Source organism: Lampris incognitus, chromosome 8 (genome assembly GCF_029633865.1).
Source record: "Lampris incognitus isolate fLamInc1 chromosome 8, fLamInc1.hap2, whole genome shotgun sequence".
Taxonomy (NCBI): Eukaryota; Metazoa; Chordata; class Actinopteri; order Lampriformes; family Lampridae; genus Lampris; species Lampris incognitus.
Window position 1 is genome coordinate 11,354,605 of NC_079218.1, and position 21,719 is coordinate 11,376,323.

The window sequence follows — 21,719 nt, forward strand, 5'->3', positions numbered from 1 at the left end:
AGCAAGGTGCGAAATGGAAACTGTCAAATGCCGGCTCGTTTCCCCGTAACTCGCTCCCCCGGATGAGCCCGTGCTTCCTGGTCACGGTTCTGCATCTGCAGCCCATAGGACGTGTGCGTTTTCGTCTTGTGTCACCACCGGCCCACGCCGAGCACGTGCATTGCAGGCTGCCTGTCATACATAGAGTCAGCTTTTCTGGGGTTTGAGTAAGTTTTACTTAATGGATTAAAAATTCACGATATAAATATTAGTTTATGACTTTTTCCACTGTTCCCGGTGTCCTGACAGCAGTTTTGGAGACATGTCCTTTCTATGGGCCATTTATTGGGGAAAGGCTTTTTTGGCCTTAGGGGGAATTTTTCGTTGCAGTACTGCGGCTGGCCACCAGGGTAAACTGGCAGCAGCATACCGGCTGGGGGCCTAGTTGTTGTGGATGAAGTCAGTTTCGGCAGCTGCAGTGCACTTGAGTATTTATGACACCCCTTGTGACAGCTGGTGTAGATGGAGTGCGAGGGGGCGAATAAACAAAGGGATGGAATTTTATTGGGTTTTTTATCGTCGATACCAATTATTATACTCGATACAAGTCGATTCAATTAAAATGAGCCTTGAGTGGTCTATTCCGCTGCCTAGCGCCACGGGGATCGCTAGTTCGAATCCCCGTGTTACCTCCGGCTTGGTCGGGGGCATCCCTACGGACACTGTTGGCCGTGTCTGCGGGTGGGAAGCCGGATGTAGCTATGTGTCCTGGTCGCTGCACTAGCGCCTCCTCTGGTCAGTCGGGGCGCCTGTTCGGGGGGGGGGGGGGAATAGCGTGACGCTCCAACGTGCTACCTCCCCCTGGTGAAACTCCTCACTGTCAGGTGAAAAGAAGCGGCTGGCGACTCCACGTGTATGGGAGGAGGCATGTGGTAGTCTGCAGCCCTCCCCGGGTCGGCAGAGGGGGTGGAGCAGCGCCCGGGGAGGCTCAGAAGAGAGTGGGGGTAGTTGGCCGAATACAATTGGGCAGAAATAGTGGGATTAAAAAAAAAAATGACCCACCTATTGGGCGCAATGTTATGTTGCAGTGGATCGTTTTTCTTTTGCTGCTCACATCCGACATGTCAAAGTGTGTTTCTTTTATTGTGCGTTTGTGTCTTTGTTAAAACCCACCGTGATAAACAAAGTGTTAGTATGTAGCTGGTAACGTGCTACATATAGCTGACATTCCCTGCTGCTCTGCCTCATACAGAACCCAAAATTCACTGCACTGGTCTTTTGCTAATAAATAGATTATATATATATATATATATATATATATATATATATTAATATAACAGTGTGAGTTGGCCATCACACATTATTTTAATTTTGAATGTTTTTTTTCCACAGTGTTTATTCGCTAAATATTTAAGCACATCCACTTACAGGCGGTGCGTCACGCCGCATTCGTCTCCTGCAAACCATGCTCCCTGTACTTCAGGTTCACTGTGGGCTTTGATGTGCGTGAAAAGAAATGCATTGTGGGACGCGGCGGGCTGTATGTTGCCCTCGCTGTGGGAGTGGGGAAATGAGCCAAAATAAGCGATTTAAAGAGCAGAAGTAATAAAAGGGCGCGGGGGGGGAGGGGGGGGGCGGGGACCGGGGCAGGAGAAATCGGTGGCAGATCATGCCTCATGCAAAACGTCCATGAATAAAAGATATTCCTCGCCTCCCATGGCTCCCGGCCGTATCTCCTCCCGTCCGCCTGCTCTCCTCCCTCTATCTCTTGCACGCGTGATTAACCTCAGGAGGCCTTAATCAACACTGGAAATGACCCGTGCTTCTTCACTTACCTCTCTCCACCTCTCCTTTCCTCCACCTCCTCCTCTTCCCCCTCAGCACTAATTTCTCGAGGCCGTACCTGCAGATGATAAGACCGACCCGGTGGTCTGAGGACGCTTCGCGTCAGTAGACCTTTTTCGCAAACATGGCCGACGCTCTGCTCCTTCATCCTGGTAGGGTAAAGGAGCCGTCCGCGCCGTCGCCCGCCATGTTGAAAAGCCGACTTTGTGTCGCCGTTGAGTTTGTCTGTATTGTCACTATGTTGTGTTTCAACAGGCGCTGCTGTGGCCGAAAGGCCGTTTTAATTGTGATCCTTATTGTTTTGTTTGTGTCTAGATATTCATGAAATTAGTCACAGTTGCTCAGTTACAGAAACGCTGACATTAGATACTTGCTTTAGTTCAGTCATTAAGCCACTATGAACTCTTATGACCACTTAAGACCTACCCTTTATATCACCTGCAGCTCTTGGTCCTCTGTGAGCTTTGGCTTGAGTCTAATTAGGGTTTATATTAGTCACACTGTGGGCGGCACGGTGGCGCAATGGTTAGCGCGGTCGCCTCACAGCAAGAAGGTCCTGGGTTCGAGCTTGGGGGGTCGCCCCGGGTCGTCCTCTGTGTGGAGTTTGCATGTTTCCTCCGGGGGCTCCGGTTTCCTCCCACCAGTCCAAAGACATGCAGGTCAGGTGAATCGGCCGTTACTGAATTGTCCCTAGGTGTGAGTGTGTTGGCCCTGTGATGGCCTGGTGGCCTGTCCAGGGTGTCTCCCCACCTGCCGCCCAATGACTGCTGGATAAGCTGCAGCGTCCCCTCGACCCCGATCAGGATAAGCGGCTTGGATAATGGCTGGATGGATGTGTTTCAGTATAGTGTATCGCACCAATGCAGGCGTTGTCGCCGACGTGTCTTCATGTTTCTGTTGTCAGACGAGTGCACACCAATGACAAAGGTCTCATCATCGCTAACAGGCTAACCAAAGCTAATTTAAGTGCTGTTAGCATTTTGTCACCCTCAGGTTTTTAGTCTTGTCGTCATCTGACAACAGAAACATAAAATATGACAGTGACAATACCTGCGTTGTGTTATGTGTTGTCATGTGTTGTGGTTTACACCATCCCAAGATAGTTTTGCAGCGTTGCACCATTATGCTTTGTACACCATTGTACGAGGCCTAAGTACGTCAGCCATATTTGTGAAAAAGGTCGAGCGCCTGCCGTTTCTTCTCAGCTGCAACATTTTGATTGGCTGCTCTGGCTGTCAATCACTGGCCCGGGTTTCTCATGTCGCCACGTGGCAGACTTGGTTGTGGGCAGTGTTGTCAACTCCCACAGAGAGGCAAAGTTCAGGTTTTGACTCTGTTAACACAAGCCCCCCCCCCCTTTTCTCTCCCCAATTGTATCCGGCCAATTACCCCACTCCTCCGAGCCGTCTGGTGATCCGGGGGGGGGGGTGCAGACCACCACCTGCCTCCTCTGATGCATAGTGCGTGGGAGGCTCATGCTATTCCCCCCAGCCCCCCCCCCCGAATGAACAGGCGCCCCGACCGACCAGAGGAGGCGCTACTACTGCGGCGACCAGGACACACACCCACATCCGGCTTCCCACCGCAGGCACGGCCAGTTGTGTCTGTCGGTACACCTGACCAAGCCGGAGTTAACACGGGGATTCGAACCGGCGAGCCCTGTGTTGCTAGGCAACGGGATGGACCCGGACGCCCCCTGTTAGCGCAAGTCTGCAAAACAGACAAAACCACTGACGTGAATCCACGACACAAAAAAAAATACGTTTGCGTCGTTGAATATCAGGCAGCATTGTATTGGCTGGGCTTCGATTAGTCCTCCTCTTTAGTTTCCTCCTCTCGTTCCTGAAGTGGAGAAGTTCAGCAGGTTCGCAGCACTTACTGTGTCTAACTGAGTCATCAGCTGGTGCGGGGGGGGAGGGAGGGGGGGAGAGAGGGGGGGAGAGAGAGAAAGAAACAAAACAAAACACAATGGGGCTGTGATAATTACGCCGGGCACATTATCTAATGCGGCCCAGAATAGCTGCTGGACGCAGCAGAATCAAGTGAAATGGATTCTCTCTGCTGGTGATATGCTGCTTATAGTCTAAATAGGCCCCATTTCTCTCCCTTTGCTTTCATATATTAGTTTTTATGATCCTGTCCGCAGGGCAGCTTGGTGGTTTTACGTTTTGGGGAGACGGGACAGTTAGCTAGGGATGAATGATCTCTCCCACCTAAGCCTTTACTCACACACTCTTTAAAACCTGTCCTCTGGGGACGGGGACGGGCGTATTTATGCTTATTATTAGTTATTAGCTTGCTCTTTTCCTCCGCCCGGCACCCAAGCAAACACACAAACACACACAGCACAAACGTACATTCATGCTTCATTGGAGACTTGTGCGGCTCCTCGTTACCTATTCCTTAACCCTACCCTAACCTTACCCTAACCCTTACCCTAACCTTAACTAATCCTAATTCTAACCCTTACCCTAACCTTAACTAATCCTAATTCTAAACCTTACCCTAACCTTAACTAATCCTAATTCTAACCCTTACCCTAACCTTAACTAATCCTAATTCTAACCCTTACCCTAACCTTAACTAATCCTAATTCTAACCCTTACCCTAACCTTAACTAATCCTAATTCTAACCCTTACCCTAACCTTAACTAATCCTAATTCTAACCTTACCCTAACCTTAACTAATCCTAATTCTAACCCTTACCCTAAACCCAAGTCCTCACCCTAAAATACACCCTTAAAGAACTGAGGACCAGCCAACATGTCCTCACTCTGATGGTTAAAAACTCAAATTCGGGTGTCCGGGTAGCATGGTGGTCTAGTCCATACCAACACGGGGGTCGCTGGTTCGAATCCCCGTGTTACCTGCGGCGTGGTCGGGTGTCCCTACAGACACAATTGGCCGTGTCTGCGGGTGGGAAGCCGGATGTGTATGTGTCCTGGTCGCTGCACTAGCACCTCCTCTGGTCGGTCAGGGCACCTGTTCAGGGTGGGGGGGGGGGGAATAGACTGATCCTCCCACGTGCTACGCCCCCTGGTGAAACTCCTCACTGTCAGGTGAAAAGAAGCGGCTGGCGACTCCACATGTATCGGAGGACAACCCAAACCCGGTATCACGCCAAAGCGTGTAACACGTATGTGGTAGTCTGCAGCCGTCCCCGGACCAGCAGAGGGGGCGGAGCAGAGACCGGGACAGCTCAGAGGAGTGTGGTGACTGGCCGGATACATCCATTATCCAAACCGCTTATCCTTACCCAGGGTCGCGGGGATGCAGGAGCCTATCCCAGCAGTCACTGGGCGACAGGCGGGGAGACACCCTGGACAGGCCGCCAGGCCGTCACAGGGCCGGAGAAACATTACAATTGGGAGAGAAAGGGGGGGGGGTCTAAAAAAAGACAAAACTCAAAATTGCTCTGCAGAAACATGGAAGTAAAACACACGCACACACACAACTACACACACACACACCACACAACTACACACACACACACACACCTACACACACACACTGCCCCCTGTGCATGATACCATCTGCTGCACAGTGTGAAGCCTATAATACAGCATAGTGAGGAGGAGCACTGTGGTCGTGTCTTGTTTGTGTTTGCACTGGAATTAGAATGAGTCACAGCAGTCAGATAGACAGAAAACACACACAAACACCAAACACACGTGTACACACACACACACACACGCACACACACACACACACACACATACACACACATGCAGAAGGGCAGGTCAGTGAGAGCTGCTCTCTGTGAAGCGGTGGCTGCTGTTTGGAACAGGAGACTCGTCCCACACTTGCCAGCCGTCTAATTCCTTTTATCTTCCTTCTATCTTTCCTGTGGGACACACACACACACACACACACACACACACACGCGTGTCCACGGAGGATGGTTTTTAATTGGGCCTCCCCACTTAGCCGAGGTTTCAGGGTTGGTCCCTCGGGCTAAACGCCCCCCCGTGCGTCTGTGTTAGGGGCCAATTTAGCGCACAGCGGCGACCGGCCATTCCCGCTGAACCCGGGCTCGGTAATTGGGGCTGTTTAGCTTTTCCAGACACAAACCTACCGTTGTCCTCCATCCGGTGGAGTGAGAGGCTGCATGTCCTCTTCCCCGGTGCAGGACGAGCCGTTTTGCCCCCCCTTTATGTTTTTCTAGAACAACCACCTACCTCCTTGACACGTGCGGTCCCCGAGTCTGTTCTTTTGTGGTATTTTCAAGTCGGTTGGTTAATTAGATCGTCCAGTCGGTCCATCACTGAGACGTTCGTCATCAGTCCTAGCTGTCTCCATGTGGGTTGCCTCTCCATCTGTTTCTCAGCGTCGTTCTTCTTCGTCTCTCTCTCTGTCTCCAGTGGGTACTCATACTCCCTCTTCTAACTTTCTTCTTCTTCTTCTTCTTTTTAGGCATCAGCGGTCAGTACCCCCTGGTCCAGAACGTGACCGTTACAGAGGGCGGGACGGCGAACATGACCTGCCGCGTCGAGTACAATGACCACACCTCCCTCCAGTGGTCAAACCCGGCACAGCAGACCCTCTTCTTTGGGGACAAGAAAGGTGAGTTGCAAGCACGAGAGAGAGAGCGAGCGAGAGAGAGAGAGAGAGAGAGCGAGAGAGCGAGAGAGAGAGTGAGAGCGAGAGTGAGAGAGAGAGAGAGAGAGAGAGAGAGAGAGAGAGAGAGAGAGAGAGAGAGAGAGAGAGAGCGAGAGCGAGAGAGTGAGAGAGCGAGAGAGAGAGAGAGTGAGAGCGAACGAGAGAGTGAGAGAGAGCGAGAGAGTGAGAGAGAGAGAGAGAGAGAGAGAGAGAGAGAGAGTGAGAGAGAGAGTGAGAGAGAGCGAGAGAGAGAGAGTGAGAGAGAGAGCGAGAGAGTGAGAGAGAGAGAGAGCGAGAGAGAGAGAGAGAGAGAGAGAGAGAGAGAGAGAGAGAGAGAGAGAGAGAGAGAGAGCGAGAGAGAGAGAGCGATAGAGTGAGAGAGAGCGAGAGAGAGCGAGAGAGAGAGCGAAGCGAGCGAGAGAGAGGGAGCGAGAGAGAGAGAGAGAGCGAGAGAGAACGATAGAGTGAGAGAGAGAGAGAGAGAGAGAGAGAGAGAGAGAGAGTGAGAGAGAGAGTGAGAGAGAGCGAGAGAGAGAGAGTGAGAGAGAGAGCGAGAGAGTGAGAGAGAGAGAGAGAGAGAGCGAGAGAGAGTGAGAGAGAGAGAGAGAGAGGAGAGAGAGAGAGAGGAGAGAGAGAGAGAGAGCGAGAGAGAGCGATAGAGTGAGAGAGAGCGAGAGAGAGCGAGAGAGAGAGCGAGCGAGAGAGAGGGAGCGAGAGAGAGAGAGCGAGAGAGAGAGTGATAGAGTGAGAGAGAGAGAGAGAGAGATGCGAGAGAGAGAGAGAGAGAGCGAGAGAGAGAGAGCGAGTGAGAGAGAGAGAGCGAGAGAGAGAGAGAGAGAGAGAGAGAGAGAGAGAGAGGGAGAGAGAGAGCAAGAGCGAGAGAGAGCGAGAGAGAGAGCGAGAGAGAGAGAGAGAGAGCGAGAGACGAGAGCGAGAGAGCGAGAGAGAGAGCGAGAGAGAGAGCGAGAGAGAGAGCGAGAGAGAGGGCGAGAGAGAGAGTGAGAGAGAGCGACAGGTGCGGTCCTCACCTGTGTTCCTTTCGTTCAGGCTGTTGAAGGTGATTTGCTGCGAGACTTAAACACATGTGACTTAAAGGGATACAGAGCCGAGATGGCCGAGCAAATCGATTTTCACTCGTGAGCCGCTTTCCAGTTTTCCCCCATGAACAGTAAAAAACCATAGTCTACCTTCTCATATCCGTGTGTGTGTGTGTGTGTGTGTGTGTGTGTGTGTGTGTGTGTGTGTGTGTGTGTGTGTGTGTGTGAGTGTGTGGCATCTTAAAACAGGTGCCGTCATCTCAACATCCCAGGATTTGTCCTTCATTTCATGCCAGTGTTTATCTCGTTAACTATGTTATTTATGCGTATCTTATTTGCATTTATTTATTCGTTTTCACGTTAAGTGTGTGAACATAGTAACACACACATACACACTTGTGTAGTCCCCTTTTACACCAAATGAAAATCCTGGGTTTTTACTGGGGTCATGGCCGGTGTGAAAGGGTCCGAGGTCCCCAGGAAATCGGTCCTGGCCATGGCACAGCATCTTTGTTGGCGTTACTGTAGTATTTAGTATAGTGTGTGGGCTAAGTAGTCTCACAAAAGTCCCAGTGTTGGTCTTGTTGAGTTTTAGGGTTAGGATTATAACCACAAGCGACCGGTGGGGCAGGGCGCATCTGCATTTGTAGAACAGCCAGTAGGAACTCCCTGTCTCTGAACTGACCTGCGATTGGCTGAAATCTTACGTCCCGGGCTATGGATACAGAGTCAGGGCGGCATGGTGGCACAGCGGTTAGCGCGGTCGCCTCACAGCAAGAAGGTCCTGGGTTCGAGCCCCGGGGTAGTCCAATTTTGGGGGTTGCCCCGGGTCGTCCTCTGTGTGTAGTTTGCATGTTGTCCCCGAGTCTGTGTGGGTTTCCTCTGGGGGTTCCGGTTTCCCCCCACAGTCCCAAGACATGTAGGTCAGGTGAATCGGCCGTACTAAACTGGCCCTAGGTGTGAGTGTGTCTGTGTGTGTGTGTGTGTGGGTGCTGTGATGGACTGGCAGCCTGTCCAGGGTGTCTCGCCGCCTACCGCCAAACGACTGCTGGGATAGGCTCCAGCATCCCCACAACCGGAATTCAAATAGGCAGCTTAGATAATGGATGGAACGGCTGGATGGATGGATGAATACAGATTCAAGAGGAGGTGCATTAAGTCTGGTTTTCTCTCAGACCACTTGATTTACAATGTGCTGGGAGGTTATTATGGAATTTTTGCCCAATGGTGCCATAAAAAAACAACCTACCGCAGCTTTAATCAGTGAAAATGTACATTGGCGTTGGGGGAAGGCCTATGTGAAGATGACAGCTTAAGCATTCGGTCAGTCAGATTTTCCTCCCTGCTGATCTGCGGTGTGAAACAGTGGCAGGAACCAACTGCATGTTGTGTAAATGAAACCATATACAGAGAACCGCAACACACGGGGATCAGCTTGTCCACCTGCCATTTGTTAAAGCACCAAATAAACAGAGGGGTGATGGCCGGGTGTGTGCTTGAAAGGGGGTATTCCGGGAACTAGCTGGAATCAACTTAGCATTGTGAAATAGGGTCCCCCCCCCCCCGTTTCCGGTGTGGGAAGATGGTGGTGCAAATTCACATTTGCGGCGGCCTCATCCAGTAAAGTCCATGCAGTGTCTTTGTCCATGTCTGTGTCTTCGTTTGATGGCTGGGACAGCTGGCGCTGGATCAGCTGGGAGAGCTTGGTCTGCTGCATCCTGTGGGCCCAGGGACCACGGCCCTGCCCGGAGCCGCGACTGATGAGGTAACACCGAGGGCGGTCTGACAGGACGTGGAAGCGGGGCAGGCTAGCTAACTGCTAGCCCATGCAGACCGGCAATTTTTATAATACCGAGGGCGGTCTGGCGGCGGCCTCGCCTGGCGTTGACTGCGGTGTTTTTAGCGTTGTCGTGTGGAGTGTGAGGAGGTGTGTCGAGCGTGTCTGGTTGGTAGAGCTGGCGTTGGATAGGCTGGGGGAGCCTGGTCTTCTGCGTCCGGAGGGCCCAGGGACCACGGCCCCTGTCTGGAGATGCACCCGAGGAGGAAGCACCGAGGGCGGTCTGACAGGACGTGGAAGCGGGGCAGGTTAGGCTAACTGCTAACCCATGCAGACCAGCAGTTCCCACAGCCATCCTGGCTGGCGTTCGTTCCCTTGGACAGTGATTTTTTTTTCTTTTCATGTGTTAGTTTGGATATGTGTGTTCTTGAGGTTCTTGTAGCTTTTGGATCTGTATTTTTGTCTTTGTCTTGCACTGCTGTGGGCTGGGGGAAACGATATTTCTTCATTTGTCACTTCATTTCTTGTACTTCCGTACATGAAATCAGAATCAGAATACTTTATTTATTCCCGAGGGAAAATGAAGTGCCAAAGAAAGTGTTCCTGATTCCTTATCAACAAACCAAGGACTAAAATCTCAGGGAGGTGTCGGGGTTTTGTTGTGAGACGGGTTATTCACATGCAGCCTCAGCCCGACACACTGCTCTGAAGGAACATTTGGTTTTGAGAATAGCTTGGACTCCATGTGGCCAGCTTCCTTTCTACCTTGGACCCCGTCTAGCCCTAAAACACGCCTGCCAGCGGTGGACACCAGCTGTCTCGACCCATTTGGGAGCGTTTTGAATCTTCAGCCACAGGAAATACACATTAGCCTGTTGGCGCGTGGGCCGTGGTGAGATGTGTGCGGACTGCTGCTCGGTAAGTTGTTCTGGCTGTGCGTTTCATCGATTGGAGATCATCAAAAGAGGCTGCTGCAGATTGTTGCACAAAGTTGAGGCCGTGTGGTGCCGGAATGGCGTCCTGTGCTATGAATTACAGAATCGTTGGCCACGGCGCTCGCTAAAAACACTTGTTAGCTTTCCATCTGGAGGCGCTGCCGTCGCTGTGCTGCGTTCAACAGCGTCATTGTGGAGCAAACACCAGCCATCTGTTCTTCTGGAGCAACGTGACCTGCAGAAGACACTTCCAGCTCGGGGAGATATACTGTGTTACGAATATAAGTATAAAAAGTAGAGACAGAAACACATACCTGCACCAGGTGTGTAGTGTGTACGCACAAACTGGCGACCGGCACATTCCTGCTTCGGTCACATGTCCTCCATTGCAGGGATGCGAAACACCGTCATCTTTGGCATCTTGTGGAAATGGTAAAGTACATGTAAACCTACACAGGAAGTGCATATATACATATATGTATATATATATGTGTATATATGAACATACACATGCACTGCAAACGCCCTCAAAAGTGTGCAAGAATACACACACACACACACACACACACACACACACATATACAATGCCACCAATGCTGTAATTGCCAATCAACACACCAGTTTTTATCTTTTCTTTTTTTTTAATATGATTTAAAGAGTAAAGAGAATTGCTGGTTTATGTTGTGCTGGCTCAGGCGGCTGTGGTCCTCCTGCCTTGTGGTTCTGGGCGGTGTTAGCTGCGTGTAATATTAGTTGGATGTAATGTTAGTTGGGTGTAGGGTTAGTTGGGTGTAATAGTAGGTGGGTGTAGTGTTAGTTGGATGTAATGTTAGTTGGGTGTAGTGTTAGTTGGATGTAGTGTTGGTTGGGTGTAGTGATAGTTGGGTGTAGTGGTAGTTGGATGTATTGGTAGTTGGGTGTAGTAGTAGTTGGTGTAGTGTTAGTTGGATGTAATGGTAGTTTGGTGTGGTGTTAGTTGGGTGTAGTGTTAGTTGGGTGTAATGGTAGTTGGGTGTAGTGGTAGGTGGGTGTAATAGTAGGTGGGTGTAGTGTTAGTTGGATGTAATGTTAGTTGGGTGTAGTGTTAGTTGGATGTAGTGTTGGTTGGGTGTAGTGATAGTTGGGTGTAGTGGTAGTTGGATGTATTGGTAGTTGGGTGTAGTAGTAGTTGGTGTAGTGTTAGTTGGATGTAATGGTAGTTTGGTGTGGTGTTAGTTGGGTGTTGTGTTAGTTGGGTGTAATGGTAGTTTGGTGTGGTGTTAGTTGGGTGTTGTGTTAGTTGGGTGTAATGGTAGTTGGGTGTAGTGGTAGGTGGGTCTAATGGTAGGTGGGTGTATTGGTAGGTGGGTGTAGTGGTAGGTGGGTCTAATGGTAGGTGGGTATAGTGGTAGGTGGGTGTGGTGGTAGTTGGGTGTAGTGGTATATGGGTGTAGTTGTATGTGGGTGTAGTGGTAGTTGGGTGTAGTGGTATCTGGGTGTAGTGGTAGGTGGGTGTAGTGGTAGTTGGGTGTAGTAGTAGTAGTAGTGTAAGTGTCTGGATTAAGCACATGTGGGACTTTTACAGTTGTCTCCATTATCCCTCCGCCCCGCGGGTTGTTTTGTTTGGATGTGTGTTGCTTTATTAGTGCGCTTCCATTGTTCTCTGAGTGTGTTTGAGTGTGTGTGTGTGTGTGTGTGAGTGAGTGTGTGTGTGTGTGTGTGTGTGTGTGTGTGAGTGAGTGAGTGAGTGTGTGTGTGTGTGTGTGTGTGTGTGCATGTGTGTGTGTGTGAGAATATACCCTTGCACGCCTGTGTGTGTGTGTGTGTGTGTGTGAGAATATACCCTGCACGCCTGTGTGTGTGTGTGTGTATCTTTGTGTGTCTTTGGGAATTGTCTCCGCTGGTGAGAACTTCCGAGGCTGGTGCTGGTGGTGGTGTGGAGACGGCGAGTGTTTCCAGCGGCGGCGGCGGCGGCGGGAGAAAGAAACGACACCTCTGGTGCAGACCGCTTTCAGCACAGCTGCTTGTTCCAGATTAATTTCCCCTGCTGGCTGCTGGGGGGGAGGGGGGAGAGCGGGGAGCGGGAGGTGCTGGGGTTTAGGGTAAGCACACCGACGCCTCCACCCACCGTAGGAGTCCATCTAAACACAATGAGCTCATGCAGGGAGTGAGCGGTGTGCACTTCAGTGTGGAATGCTGCGCAGCCTTTTGAAGCGGGGTGACTGTAAACTGCAGTTACACAACAGGCCGTATGCAAATACAGAAGGAGATGTGTGTGTAAAACCGACACCCTGCACCTAACCCCATTCAACCTTTCATTCATTCTGCCACTCGTCACACAACAGCTACACATCGTGTTGTGCGGGTACTGGAGGACCAGAGAAATCTCACACTCACGACCACATGTACCACATGTACCCCATGTACCACATGTACCACATGTACCCCATGTACCACATGTACCACATGTACCACATGTACCCCATGTACCACATGTACCACAAGTACCACATGTACCACATGTACCACAAGTACCACATGTACCACGTGTACCACATGTACCACATGTACCACAAGTACCACATGTACCACATGTACCACATGTACCACATGTACCACATGTACCACATGTACCACATGTACCACATGTACGGTTGGAGGTGGGAGCTTAAAGGGAACAGTCAGGACTTTTAACATCATCTGGGAGAGGCTGCAGCATCCCCGCGACCCTGAGAGCGGGATAAGCGGTTCGGATAATGGATGGATTGATGTCTCTCTCTCTCTCTCTCTCTACATATATATATATATCTATATATGTATATATATATATAGATATATATATGTATAGATGGGTGATATAGTAAAGGAAAAGCCAACACAAGTGTCTTAGTGAGGTGTTGGGCCAGCACGAGCCTCCAGAACAGCTTCAGTGCTCCCTGCCATAGAGTCTACAAGTGTCTGACCTCTACTGGAGGGATGGACACCCTCCTTCCAGAAGATATCCCCTCGTCTGGTGTGCTGATGATGGTGGTGGAGAGCGCTGTCTAACACGTCGGTCCAAAATCTCCCAGAGGTGTTCAGTTGGGTGGAGGTGTGGTGACTGTGAAGGCCACACCATGTGATTTGCATCATTTTCATCCTCACCCAGTGACCCCTCCTGCCCTGTGGATGGGGGCATTATCATCCTGGAAGAGACCCCTCCCATCAGGATAGAAATGTCTCATCACAGGGGGTCCGGGTGGCGTAGCGGTCTATTCCGTTGCCTACCAACACGGGGATCGCCGGTTCGAATCCCCACGTTACCCCTGGCTTGGTTGGGCATCCCTACAGACACAATTGGCCGTGTCTGCGGGTGGGAAGCCGGATGTGGGTATGTGTCCTGGTCGCTGCACTAGCGCCTCCTCTGATCAGTCAGGGCGCCATCCTATGTCTCATCATAGGAGGAAGGTGGTCATTCAGAATAACGTTGTGTTGATCTGCAGTGACCCTTCCCTCTAAGAGGACAAGTGGACCCAAACCATGCCAGGAAAATGCCCCCCCACACACACACCCTAACCGAGCCCCCGGACCCCCTCACTGTAGGGGTCAGGCGTTCATTCTTGACAGTCATCAGCAGACGCTTTTCTACACAATTATGTTGGCATTTCAGAGACACACAAAATACTGCTCAGCCATCATCATCGGCGGTCACTCAAAGCGAGTGTGACTGTCCTCTCCATTGACTAACTTGATGGGGGATGCCTGTATGGGACTTTGACACGGGGAGACTGGTGCACAGACGGCCACCGCACGGTCCCTGACAGATCTGGGTCAGGATCCAGCGGCGTGGAGTCCGACACGACGGGGGGCCCATTTCTGCTGCAGCCTTCATCTGCCTTCCCGGCCGTCGTGATGCTCCCCTAGTCAGCCGTCATCCTCCTCCGCCTGTTCCCCTGTTGAGGTCTTTGTTGGATTGCTCTTTGTCAGGGGCCGGCCCCCCTGACCTCACAGCCGTGGGTGACCCGACCAGGAGCGTAGCTCCAGACGGCGTTGCTCTCGGGATCTCAGGACCACGCAAGCTTCCCCACCACCACAAGGGGACAATCCATGGAGAAGTGTTATGTAGTGACCGAACAGTCTCGTGTACTCTGTGTGTACCTGGTGGTGTCCCGGGAGTGTGAGCAGGCCACAGTCGGTGTAGCAGGAAGTGCGTTCTCCATTGAAGCCGGCCGCGGAAGCGTTAGCTTCAACATATTGCATTTTCAAAGACAAATTTTAGCACCTAATTCCACCGGAGGCCTTTGAACGGCGTCGTTCTCGGTGTTATTGCTGTTTGATGTCAGGGCTGAGACTCACCTCCGAGACCCCATGTCTGTCGGATGAGAGCGCCTCCTCTCGTTTCGCTCCCCCTCTCAGAGGTGCTGTGATAGCAACCGAGAGTTGCTTGAATTTCAAATAAGTCGTTGTCCCTAAAGTCGCCCGTTTTGTCCTCTTTCCATCACTTACATCTCCGAGACTTGAGCCTCACTCGGAGAGAGAGAGAGAGAGAGAGACAGAGAGAGAAGGAGGGACTGAGGGAGGGAGAGGGATGGGGAGAGCGAGAGAGGGCGAGAGAAAGAGAGAGAAGGAGGGACTGAGGGAGGGAGAGGGATGGGGAGAGAGAGAGAGAGCGAGAGAACAACAGTGCGAGCGAGAGAGAGAGGGACGGAGGGAGGGAGAGGGATGGGGAGAGAGAGAGAGCGAGAGAGAACAAGCAAAGGGGGAGGGCGAGAGAGAGAGAGAGAGAGAGAGAGAGAGAAGGAGGGACGGAGGGAGGGAGAGGGATGGGGAGAGAGAGAGAGCAAGAGAGAACAAGCAAAGGGGGAGGGCGAGAGAGAGAGAGGGTGAGAGAAAGAGAGAGAGAGATGAGTGCTGGGCAAGAGGGATTCTCTCATAATATTCAAAGGACGGTAATATCTCTTTACAAATTGCTCTTTAGGTTTCATGTAATTCAGCACTTGTTAATAGCTTTTTTTTATGCGATGGAGAAATTTTGCAATGAGGCATACAGTAATTACAATTTATTCTTTATCCTCCATACTAGAAGGAAGCTATGTGTAATTACTTTCTAGACCGGAGTCGAAAGCCCCTTCTGGACGCTGCGTTCATCTGTCTGCTCATCGACAGGCGTGTGATGTGTAAATCATTTATTCATTATTCATGTATTCATTCATATATATGCTCGTTTCTTCATCTCGTGCCTACTTTTCCACTATAAACCATCTCTGTATTGGCCTTTGTATTTGTCTCTCACATCTTTGTCTTATCTCCATGTATCCCTCCACCTCCCTTCCCAAAAGGGGAAAATTGACACAGTCTGCCAGGATTTTGCTCAGTTTTCCTCGTGAGTGTGATATTCTGTTTCTTCTGTTTGTTATATTTAACTTGGTTAATTGTGTTAATTAGGACAAGTGATGCGTACACAATACATTGCGAGTACTGAGCCCATTGTGATGCATACTGCTCCTGCCAGGGAGGGCACCGGCTTAGACCCTTTATCCAAATATGTTGAGCTCCACATGCACACAGGCATTAAACCTGTGCACTTTGAGTGCACTTAATTCTTTTCTTTAGCTCCCCCCCCCCCCTCTTCTCCTCCCCCAATTGTACTCGGCCAATTACCCTACGCTGCTCCACCCCCTCTGCCGATCCGGGGAGGGCTGCGGACTACCACATGTCTCACCTGACAGTGAGGAGTTTCACCAGGGGGACGTAGCGCGTGGGAGGATCACGCTATTGCCCCCAGTCCCCACCGAACAGGCGCCCCAACCGACCAGAGGAGGCGCTAGTGCAGCGATCAGGACACATACCCACATCCAGCTTCCCAACCGCAGACACGGCCAACTGTGTCTGTAGGGACGCCCGACCAAACCGGAAGCGCCACGGGGATTCGAACCGGCGAGCCCCGTGTTGGTAGGCAACGGAATAGACCGCTACGCCACCCGGACGCGCTGAATGCAGTTAATTCAGGAGGAAACTCAAACATATCCAGCAAAACTGGGCTCAGATTTTTCATCCACACGCCCGGGCTGACAGGAGACCACATAGAATAATGTACTTTAAGTCACTTTTATTAATGTTTTATGACACGCAGCGGGCACTTTGTTAACTGGGTGACAGTGAGGAGCAGCGTAACAAATCAAACATCAAATGGCCCTTTTGGCGGACAGCCTTCCAGCGTGAACCTTGGCGAGGACTCTCCATCATCATCACCGTCAGCACAATTCCCCATCTATCTCCACCGCTGTTCAGAGCAGGAGCTCATAATCGTCATGAGTTTCTGGTTTGTTTGTTTTTGGGGGGTTTTTTGGGTTGTTTGTTTGCCGCCTAAGCAGCCTGGTATCCCTGCCTTGTTCCCTAAACACCCCGTAAACAATTCCTGACCCTCAGTTAAGTATGGCCGGGAGGCCAGGATAGCCATGTACCTGCACAACGGTACTGCGTTTGGTGGGCTAACATGTGACTTGACGCCTTTCTGCTCGTCTATATTTGTTTGTTGTGAAACAAAAAGCGTACTTTAATTACACCACACGTGTGCAAAGTGATTGCCATGTGGGCCGTGTTGCTCACATACTTGCCTGCGTATTATCTGTCCCACTTGAGGTCTACGAGGTATGCCCACCATGGGGCGGTTAAGCCACAAGCTCTGTCAGCTTCTCCTCTAACGATCCCGCCAGTTTCTGCCACCTTCCGCCTACGTATTACATCACAGGACGTTAACTAGGTGGTTACTGCCTGTCTACTGCCCCCGGGGTTTTATGTGGGTATTGCACATTGTGGATGTGTAACGTTGTTTTGGAGGATGGACACAAACCGCGTGTTATGCACGACAGCTATCTTGAGTACACCTAAGCTTGATTATAGTAAACCGTTTTTGGCTAGACACAGATTCTTTAATGTCCTTGTTGTCACAGCCTCATCTCATCTCATCATCAGCCACTTCTCCGGGGTCAGGTGTGGCAGCAAGCTAAGTAGGACACTCCAGATGTCCCTCTCCCCATCAACACCCTCCAGCTCCTCCTGGGGGATCCCAAGGTGTTCCCAGGCCAGACTGGACATGTGGTCCCTCCAGCGAGTTCTGGGTCTACCCCGGGGTCTCCTCCCAGTTGGACGTGCCTGGAAAACCGCCAAAGGAAGGCTCCCAGGAGGCATCCTAATCAGATGCCCGAACCACCTCAACTGGCTCCTTTCGACGCGAAGGAGCAGCGGCTGTACTCCGAGCTCCCTCCGGATGTCCGAGCTCCTCAGCCTATCTCTAAGGCTGAGCCCAGACAGCCTACGGAGGAAACTCATTTCAGCCGCTTGTATCCACGATCCCACCCTTTCGGTCACTACCCAAAGCTCATGACCATAGGTGAGGGTTGGAACGAAGACTGACTGGTAAATTGAGAGCTTTGCCTTCCGGCTCAGCTCCCTCTTCACCACAACGGTCCGGTACGACGTCCACATTACTGCTGATGCTGCACCAATCCACCTGTCAATCTCCCGCTCCATCCTACCCTCACTCGAGAACAAGAACCCGAGATACTTGAACTCCTTCACTTGAGGCAACAACTCATCCCCAACCCAGAGGGAGCAATCCACAATTTTCTGGTAGAGAACCAGAAAATACATTTTTATATATAATATATATGTTTTATAACACGTATATATTATATATTATAGAATAGGCGGCACGGTGGCGCTATGGTTGGCACGGTCACCTCACAGCAAGAAGGTCCTGGGTTCGAGCCCCGGGTAGTCCAACCTTCTGGGTCTTCCCGGGTTGTCCTCTGTGTGTAGTTTGTATGTTCTCCCCGTGTCTGCGTGGGTTTCCTCCGGGTGCTCCGGTTTCCTCCCACAGTCCAAACACATGTAGGTCAGGTGAATCGGCCGTACTAAATTGTCCCTAGGTATGAATGTGTGTGTGTGTGTTGGCCCTGTGTGATGGCCTGGCGGCCTGTCCATGGTGTCTCCCCGCATGCTGCCCAATGACTGCTGGGATAGGCTCCAGCATCCCCGCGACCCTGAGAGCAGGACAAGTGGTTCGGATAACGGATGGATGGATGGATGGATGGATGGATGGATATTATAGAATAGAACTAGAATAGCTGCATGTGGTGTAGAACTAGAATAGCTCCGTGAGTATGACTGTGATTCATGCGTATGCATGTCAACTTCGCACAGGACCTCACCCCCCCACCCCCGCAACGGTCTTGCCCGGAGTGACTGGGCAAACCTTTTCCCACCAACTGATTTCACAGTGTTACCTGAGCACCACTCTGCAATTCACACAAGGTGCATTTGCATGCCAAATCCGTAAAAGACCAGCTTTTATTTTGCCGTTTTGAGGTGCTGGTGTCACCTGTGGGGAAAAAATTAAAAATAGAATAGTCAAGGTGCATACTACAGTATCCGTCTTTACTAAGTTGTACCATATGTGGAAAGATTGAACCTGTCAGAATATTAAGATGGGGGTTATGGATTAACAGCTGTGGGCAAACCGGTCATTTTTGGGGCCACAAATTGCTGAATATGAAATTACTCAGGTCCTCAGATGTCAAATATTCAGATGTCTGAATCAATTTGTGTGTGTGTGTGTGTGTGTGTGTGTGTGTGTGTGTGTGTGTGTGTGTGTGTGTGTGTGTGTGTGTGTGTGTGTGTGTGTGAGTGAGTGAGTGCAAGCTAGCCCATGTGCACATGAAGCGTCAAATTTTCCATCTGCCCAATATGCAGCCATGAAAGCGTTGATTATTTCAGGGCTTCATTACTTGGGCAATTGATTGGTTAGCCCTTTACAATTTTGCAAAGTAAATATCAAAATGAGAAATGCCTAACAGGCTTTTTTAAAATAAAACATGGAGCAAAACTTTCTCTCGCTCCTAAATTTCGGCAGAGAGATTTCAAGACTGAGACAGACGTAGCATGTTTTTCAACATCCTAGAAGAGCAGCTCTGTGAGACATCCTTTCATGGCGGCCAGAAGATTGGTGTGGAGTTCTCGCCGATGGAAAGAAAAAAGAAAAAAGCTTGACTATAAATCTCCAAAGATCCCTAACAAGTCTCCTCTCTCCAAGACAAGGACCATAAAACATAAGAGGCAGAAAAGGAGGGAAAAAGTGACGGAATGCAGGCCTTGGTGGGATAAAGGGGGAGAATTAAGGAGCCATTTTATGGGGGCTTTCAGACCCAGTTATCACCTCTGAAGGACAAAAAGCAAAACTTTCCCTTGTGACCTTGAACTGTCTCGGTCCCCTTTCTCTGTCTCGTTCTTTCCATCTTCGTTTTAGTCTGTGCTGTCAAATCAGTAACATTTGCAAAAAAAAAAAAATATATATATATATATATATATATATATATATATAGTTTTTTTCTGAAACCGTCAATGGTGTTGACTGCTCGACTAATGAGGAGTGGAATATCAACACGGATACAGGGAAAGAGATGTTAATGCATAGCAGTACAGGCCTGTTTTGTGCGTCTCGCACTCATCAACTGCTATATATAGGCAAGGCATGGCAAATTTATTTGTGTAGCACATTTCATCAAGAAGGCAATTCAAAGTGCTTTACATAAAACATAAAAGGCATTATGACAAAACGTAAGAGCAATGTAAGGCAGTAAAAAGACAAAGACATTCAAATACAAATAAAAAGATTTAAAAAAAATATGCTAAGACAGTTGAAACAGGAGAGGAAAAGTTACAGTGCAGTGTAAGATGATAACCACAAGATTTAAACTTGATTTAATAAAAGGCGGTGGCAAACAGGAAAGTCTTCAGCCTTGATTTAAAAGAACTGAGAGTTGCAGCAGACCTGCAATTTTCTGGGAGTTTGTTCCAGATATGTGGTGCATAAAAACTGAATGCTGCCTCTCCGTGTTTAGTTTTGACTTTGGGGACAGAAAAAAAATTGGGCAGCACGGTGGCACAGTGGTTAGCGTGGTTGCCTCACAGCAGGAAGGTCCTGGGTTCGAGCCTCCAGGTAGTCCAACCTTGGTGGCTCATCCCAGGTCGTCGCCTGTGGGGAGTTTGTATGTTCTCCCAGTGTCTGCGTGGGTTTCCTCTGGGGGCTCCGGTTTCCTCCCACAGTCCAAGGACATGTAGGTCAGGTGAATTGGCCATACTGAATTGTCGCTAGGTATGACTGTGTGTGTGGGTGTGTGTGTGTGTGTGTGGGCCCAGTGATGGCCTGGCGGCCTGTCCAGGGTGTATCCCCACCTGCCGCCCAATGGCTGCTGGAATAGGCTCCAGCATCCCTGTGACCCTGAGAGCAGGACAAGCAGTTCAGATAATGGGTTAATGGATGGGACAGAAAGCCGAAGATCAAAAATGTATTTTGGCCCTAAACCATTCGGTGCTTTATAAACCAGGAGCAGTATTTTAAAATCAATTCTTTGACGGACGGGAAGCCAGTGTAAAGAGCTCAAAACTAGGGTGATGTGATCCACTTTTTTGGTCTTAGTAAGGACTCGAGCAGCCGTGTTTTGAATCAGCTGTAGTTGTTTGATCGATTTTTTTTAGACAGACCTTTAAAGACGCCGTTATAATAGTCAAATCAGCCGAAGATAAATGCATGGACAAGTTTTTCTAATTCCTGCTAAGACAAATCCTTTAATCTTTATATATCCTCAGGTGATAGCAGGCTGACATTGTAATTATCTTAATGTGGCTATTGGAATTCCAGTCTGAGTCCATGACTACACCAAGATTTCTGGCCTGGTTTGTGGTTTTTAACATGACAAATTGTAGCTGAGTGCTGACTTTTAATTGTTCTTCCTTGGCTCCAAAGACAATTCAGTTTTATCTTTGTTCAATTGAAGCAAATTCTGAGACATCCAATTGTTGATTTGTTTAATGCACTTTTGTGTTTCTATGGGATTATAGTCCCATGGTGATATGGTTATGTAAATCTGTGTGTCATCTGCATAACCATGGTAACATATTTTGTTGTCTTCCATAATCTGAATTAGGGGGAGCGTATAGATGTTAAACAGAAGAAGCCCCAGAATGGAGCCTTGGAGAACTCCACAGGTCATTTTTGTCCGCTGAGATTTGTAATTACCTATAGACACAAAGTAGTCCCTGTCCTTTAAGTGGGATTCAAACCAGTTTAGTGCTGTGCCAGAAAGACCTACCCAGTTTTCCAGTCGGTCTAGTAATATGTTGTAGTCAACTGTGTCAAATGCAGCGGAGATGCAATAATACCAGGACTAAGATTCTGCCACTGTCTGTGTTTAAGCGGATGTCATTAAAGTCCTTAACAAGCAGTCTCAGTGCTGTGATGTGGTTGAAATCCTGACTGGAAGACACCAAAACAGATGTTTAGTGCCAAGAAGTTGTTCAGTTGCTGTGGGAAAAAAAGGCTTTTTCAATTATTTTACTTAGAAACGGGAGGTTTGTTATGGGCCTATAATTGTTCATTAGTAATGTCTTGATGCATGCTCAATAATCCAGGTAAGGAAATACCAGAAAGTTGAATCAGTTCATCTGGACACAGTGTTTATTGGGAGAAACTTTTCATCACTCATCCAAGTGACTTTCTCAGTCTCAACTGACTGCAGGTATTCCCA

General features: G+C 49.7%; 1 protein-coding gene across 1 annotated transcript in view; it reads left to right on the plus strand.

The window, feature by feature from the left end:
• The first annotated feature begins 1,948 nt into the window (after positions 1-1,948).
• LOC130117086 (cell adhesion molecule 2-like) overlaps positions 1,949-21,719 on the plus strand; it is a 125,137-nt gene continuing 105,366 nt past the window's right edge. Inside the window, exons 1-2 of the mRNA XM_056285235.1 lie at positions 1,949-1,976; positions 6,239-6,388. Coding sequence (XP_056141210.1) covers positions 1,949-1,976; positions 6,239-6,388 — 178 coding nt within the window. The remainder of the gene's footprint in view (positions 1,977-6,238; positions 6,389-21,719) is intronic.